This window comes from Dipodomys ordii, unplaced genomic scaffold, assembly GCF_000151885.1.
Source record: "Dipodomys ordii isolate 6190 unplaced genomic scaffold, Dord_2.0 Scaffold127, whole genome shotgun sequence".
NCBI classification, from domain to species: domain Eukaryota; kingdom Metazoa; phylum Chordata; class Mammalia; order Rodentia; family Heteromyidae; genus Dipodomys; species Dipodomys ordii.
Window position 1 is genome coordinate 1,690,140 of NW_012267343.1, and position 6,577 is coordinate 1,696,716.

The 6,577-nt window shown below is 46.5% G+C and overlaps 1 protein-coding gene across 1 annotated transcript in view; it reads left to right on the plus strand.

The window, feature by feature from the left end:
• Positions 1–6,381: 6,381 nt before the first annotated feature.
• Megf9 (multiple EGF-like-domains 9) overlaps positions 6,382–6,577 on the plus strand; it is a 92,740-nt gene continuing 92,544 nt past the window's right edge. The window contains exon 1 of the mRNA XM_013030107.1: positions 6,382–6,441. Coding sequence (XP_012885561.1) covers positions 6,382–6,441 — 60 coding nt within the window. The remainder of the gene's footprint in view (positions 6,442–6,577) is intronic.

Here is a 6,577-nt window from a genome sequence, read left to right on the forward strand (position 1 = left end):
GAACGAGTGAGTGAGCGAGAGAGCGAGGGTTTGACTTGGTGCCCACTGTGAGTGATGTCCTTCAATAGATCTCCAAGAACAGCAGCAAGTGCTTTCCTGGGCTTATTTTAACATCAGAGGGATTTTGAAGTTGAATTTCAACATTTTGCTTCACTGTGTGGAAATGGTGCTTCACAATTAGGGTTGGCCTTCATTGAAGCTCTTTCTTCCCTTTGTCATCTTAAGAAGAGATACCAGAAGGTGACCCAGGGATATATGCCCAGATTCTAATGAACTCTATTTTGCTTATTATTGATTTTGAGAATAATGTGTACTTATTTAAAATAAGACGGAGAAGGTAAAAAGTAGGGAGAGAAATTTAAAATGTCTACAAGGCATTCACTCAGAAATAAAGAAAGCTCACATCTTGGCTTTGGTTTTTCATATTATCATTTTACATGTTAGGAATGATACCATAAATATTCTTGTAAGCTATTTTTTTTGGTAATTTTGTATTGCTAGAATTTCCTTCATGAATCTGTTTTATGGAAGTTTAATAATCCAACACAGAAACATCACAGAGTACAAAAAGTACCCTTATTGTTAAATGGTTAGTTCTAATTTTCTTTCTTTTCTCAAGTTCTGTCTCTGTCTCCATGTCTCCATGTCTCTATGTCTCTACCTCTCTCTCTCTCTCTCTCTCTTTCTGTTTTTCTTCCTTTTTGGGACAGAATCTTGCCATGTAACCCAGGCTGGCTGGCTTCAAACTCCCTGTGTAGCCTTGGCTAGTCTCAAACTTCAGTTATTTCTGTTTCAGCCTCCCAAGAGCTGGGATTACAGGCATGTATCACCATGACTGCCTTTCATTTTCATTATTCTATGTACCATTCTAATAAACATTTTTGTATATGAATATTATTATTTATTTCACTTGGGTATATTTATAAAGTGGAAATTATGGGTCAAGGAAGAATACATATATATGTGTGTATGGAAAGGTTGTATCCTACTAACTTTTATGTTCCTGCCAATAGTGAGAATCACTCTCTAGCAGGAACAGGTACTCCTCATTTCTATAAATTCTGATCCCATGTGAATCAGCAGGTAAGAAAAAAAAGACAACTATCTTGATTTGCAACTCATTGATTACTTTAGCTGCACAGACAGTATTTCATATTTCTTAGTCATTTGTATACTTTTCCTTGTGAGTTGTCTATCAGCATTCTTCGACCAGCAGTCTTGGTTAATCATGGTTAACAACTCTAGAGTAGCTAGCAGAAGATGGCAAACCTTGTATTCAGCCACATCTGATAGGAGGCTAAGGATCTGGCAGGAAAGAATTCATGTACTCTTCAATGGAGCCAAAGAGAGGAAAGTTCCTCTGTGTGTGTGTGTGTGTGTGTGTGTGTGTGTGTGTGTGTGTGCGTGCGTGCGCACACGAGCGTATGTGTTTTATACAGCATGTATGTGTTTTACAGCCTGGGAGAAGCTGGGTGAGCTACATCTATTATGCTTTCTTTCTTCCAGTGCTTCTCTTTTCTTAAATGCTGACCTACTGAGTGGGTTAAATTTAGCTTGTGTCTGTTCTTTCTTCCAATGTGCTCATCAAGCTCTTACTATGTGCAATGCACAATGCACACATTAACGGACTGTGGAGTAAAGAGAAGAACCTGGCTTTTGGAGTCAGGCAGATCTTGGGCAAGTCCCTTTACCTCTTTCAGAGACTCAATTTCCTCTTCTTTCAAGCACAGACAGAGTCTTAACCTTTGAGGAATGAGTTTGTTAAGAATGCGAAACACTTGAGCAGTGCCTGACACATCAAAGACTCCTTGTAACTCAACAAGTCTGGAACCACTTGTATTTGATTCTGAGCTAGTGCCCCATTCAAAGAAGAATGGAAGTATGTCCTTTATAGCACCTGTGTCTCCTACAGGAGAATGGTCATGCTGCTCAGAGTTTCCAACAAGGTCTCTCTGACACCTGCTATTCTGTGGCTCCAGCTGCTGTGAATGAACCCTGGACCTTAAATGTACTTCTGGGGCTAAAGGAAGAGTGCCAGCCAACATTCTGATACATATTATCACAGCTGTAAGGACAATCTTCTCTTCTTCCTAACATTATTTCATAACCATTTTTTCCTTTATTGTTAAGGGTACCGGCCCAAACCAGCTAGGTCAGTTTGATTTCTGGCTCTACTACTTACTAAGTGACCTTAGGCAAGTTTCTAAATCTCTCTGTGCCACAGTTTCCTTATCTGTAAGATGCAGGTAATAATATGTTATAGGGTGAATGTGTCCCCCTAAAATTCATATGTTGAAATCCTAACTCCTGACCCCAGGAAGTTCCCATGTCTCCTCTACTGTGTGATGAAAGTGAAAAGATGGCCATCAATGAACCGGATAGGCTCTTCACCAGACATTGAATCTGCTGGTATCTTGATCTTGGGATCCTTCCTTCCCTTCCCTTCCCTTCCCACCATTCCCTCCCTCCCTGCTTCTTTCTCTCCCTCCCTCCATTAATTCCTTCCTTTGCCAGTACTGATGCTGAACCTCAAGACCTTGAACTCTTGCTCAACTCCCCACCCACCCCCTCTCAGAGCTGTTGTTATTCTAATACTTGAATCATGCTTCCAGTTCTGGCCCTTTGCAGGTTAACTGGAGATGAGTCTCTGTAATTTGTCTGCCCAGGTTGGCTTTGCACCAGGATTCTCAGATCGCAGCACTCTGAGTAGCTAGGATTACAGGCATGAGCCAAACCACCAAAATTGTAAAAAATAAAATTTCTGCTGTTTATAAGCCACACGATCTATGTTTCTTTGTTACAGCAGTATAAATAGATTAGGACATAATAGTACCTACTTCATAGAGTTCTTTTTTTGGTCCGGTCATGGGGCCTGAACTCTGGGCCTGGGCACTGGCCCTCAGCTCTTCAGCTCAAGGCTAGCGCTTTACCACTTGAGCCACAGCGCCACTTCTGGCTTTTTTTCTTTTTGCTTATGTGGTGCTGAGGAATTGAACCCAGGGCATCAGGCATGCAAGGCAAGCGCTCTACCACTGAGCCACCTTCCCAGCCCCTACTTCATAGAGTTCTAAGGATTAAATGAAATAACTCTTGGTACCATGGTTAGCACCCTGTAAGATGTCAGTTATCATTAACATTGCAATGACATTATAGAATTAAATGGAATAGACATGGTATAACTTTTCTCTGATGTTATATATTTAAGATGTTTCCAGTTTTAAAATGTAATTTAAATATTCTTAACAAATAGTGAAGTCATCTTGTACGTCTTTTTTTTAAGGGAAGGGAATGAACTGAAGAATTAAATGTTGAATGAAGCAATATTAGTACACTTAAATGATCTTTCAGATTTGGATGTGATGGTGCATGCCTGTAATCTCAGTACTTAGGAAGCTGATATATCTGAGGCCAACCTGGCCTAAATAGTAAGACTTTGTCTCAGAAAAGTTATCTTTAAAAAAGAAAAACCACTTCAACTCTTTCTAAACATATTGTGGACTAACTGTCCCACATCAGAACTCTGGCTTGAATGTGATTCTTGCCTGAGGCAGAGCTGCCCTGAGTTACTCTACAAGGTCTTCCAGTCCTTCATTCCAAGATGCTCCTAGCAGAGAAGCCACATCAGCCTTTCTCCTCTGCTTCCAGAGAACCTCTGATATAGCACAAGTCAGGACTGCAGTGTACACACACACACACACACACACACACATTAAATACCTACGAGGGCAACTGTCAAGCCATATCACCTTATGGGGAGGTTATAGGCCAGAGATTTCTGCTCTGGTCTTTTTACCAATGAAGTTTAATGATAGCAGTGATGTGACTGAAATTCACAGTTACCCAGACTGAGCATTATCTATGTGTTAGGCTTTGTACAAATCTCTTCCATTCTCAAATGTAAAACCACATGAGAGAGGATTTAATACCATGGTATTGAGGAGGAATCAGAGGCTCAGTAAGGGCAAAGGTTTTCCCCAAGGTCACACAGTTGGCAGAGCCCTGATCCAAGTCTGTGATGCTAAAGATACAAGCTTTTCCCAGGGGCACCACAGGATCTCTTTTCCATTTAATCAACATGGATTAGAGCTCACATTGTATTGCCCCTGCTAGGCACTGAGAACAGAAAGATGCCATCAATCACTAGTTCTAGTATTAAGGCTGATGCTTGTCTGGGAGAAGTAAGAAAGCTGTGTGGGCAGTTCAATTTATCCTGTTGTATGTATTTCTGAAGGCCATTCTTAATCCTTTTAGGAAGAGGCAGGGAGAGATAGATGGATAGATCAAGTTGGTAATCAATGAATAAAATAAAGGAGGTGGGGAAATAAGGGCAGATTAATTTCCATTTAGAAATCCAAAAGAGCCTCTTGGAGAATGTGGCATTTCAGCTGGGCTGAGGAGGAGAGAAAGAAGGTGCATGTCTTGTTCACTCCCTTCCTAAACAGAAGTAAAAATAGAAGCTCGTTAGTGCTTGCTAAATATTGGTCTTGAAACCAGAACGTTCACACACCCCTCTCATTTTGCCCCCACTTCCTTACACAGACAGCTTTGTCAGGACACACCTAGAGAAAACCACAAATTCAAAAATACAACACACACATCAGCCAGATGCTGGTGGCACATGCCTGTAACCCTAGCTACTCAGGAGGCAGAGGTCTGAGGATCATTGTTCAAATCCAGCCTGGGCACACAAATATGAGGGACACTTGCCTCCAATTAACTAGCAAAATGCCAGCAGTGGATTGGCTCAGGGATAGGGCGCCAACCTTAAGTGAAAAAGCCAATAAGTTCAAGTGTCCACCACCAACCAACCAACCAAACAACCAACCAAACAATCCCAACCACTAGGTAGGCACAGATTATTAACAAAAAAAAAACCATGCAAATAACATCTAGTTCCCATATTCAGATTTACACAGGTATAAAACTCACATAGATGAACTTATACATATGCTTTTCCACCCAAGCACATACATATCCTTTCCACACCCACTACTCAGGCAGGAAAATAAAGGCATGCTTTCTTTAACATACACACGTTTGCACACAAATCTCATCCTGCTGGTCTGGTTGGAGTCCAGTGACTAATGGGAAACCAAGCACAAGTACCGCCCGTGTAGGGGAGGCGTCAAGAAGGCCAGGACTGGGTTAGCTGCATAGCTGGGATTAAGCCCAATCAGATGACAAACCTGCCCTGCCCGGCTGCCCCTAGAAGCTGCGCTGCCATGGTCCTGGCTGATGGTATGAGGTTGCGCATGCCTGATTTGCAGTTTCACCCAGGGTTTAAAGTCATCCGGGGTGAAGCACTGCTGTCAGCCCCACCCCCATCTCTGTGACAACAGGCCAGAGTCTCTGGGGGAGCCCGGCAGGGATGAGGCCCTCAGGCTGCTTTCCAACCCAAGGCTTGTCTGGACACACTTCGCTGAGAGTAGTTAGCATTAATGAGGGTTTACCATAGTGGGCCAGGCACTGGGTTAAGCCCATTATGTACATCATTTAATTCTCCCATCAGCTCTGTGAGGGGGATGGGGTGCCTCCCATCACCTCCATTTAGTGGTGAGAAAACGGAGTCAGACCCCTGAACCACTTCGCTAGAAGCGGAGATGCAACTCCAGTCAGATTCTGGTCTTCCTGGGGTAAAGTGTGCGAGGTGAGTCTGTTTCCCCAGGCAAGAGTCCAGCACCTTGTGCCCTGGACGGGTCTGCAGACCGGCCCTGTCCAGCCTGGCTCCACTGATGATGAGCCAGGCCCACAAGCAGGTGCTTGGTGGGGGCGTGCCTCAGTTTCCCCATCCCTGAAGTGGAAATGGCAGCGCAGACCTCGCAGGGCCGAGGCTCTCCTGGCAACAGAGGCAAGGCTGTCGCAGGGTAGACCTGGTTCCTTGCGGGGGGCCGCAGGCCAGTCCCTGCCCGAACCGGGGTGCGGCGCCGGCGCCCCATTGTTAAGGAAGGCGGGGTCACTCGGAGAGAGGAATCCCCGCCCCGGGTCGCGCTGGCAGCCCGGTGAAGCAGAGGACTTGGCCCGGCGTCTGCCGCACGGGGCGCGTCCTTTGTCTGCTCCTCCGCGCCGGGTGCCGGAGGGCCCGCGCCCGGCTCTACGGGCAGACAAAGCGGGAGCCGCCGCTGGCCCGGCCGGCTCCAGCGGCGCTCGCACCACCCTCCTCCCGCCCTACGTCCCGCCCCTTTTCCCACGATGTCTTCTTATTGGTCTGCTGGGCTACAAAGAGGCCGGGAAGCGGGTGGGTCACGTGGGCGAGAGCGGCCTCTCATTGGCTAGGTGCGGCTGCCAGTCGAGGAGGGCGGGCTGTCCGCGCTCGGCCGGGTCGTTCCCTCCGCGCTGAGGCCCGCCCGCGGGGCCGGCCGCCTGTCAGAGAGGGAGGCGGCGATGGTGCGCCCGGTGGCAGCGACGACGACGGCGGCGGCGGCGGCGGCGGCGGCTTCCTCGGTCGGATTGCCAGGAAGAGAAGATGACTGACCAACCGACTGGTTGAATGAATGAATGGCGGAGCCGAGCGCGCCATGAGGAGCCTGCCGAGCCTGGGCGGCCTCGCCCTGTTGTGCTGCGCCGCCGCCGCCGCCGC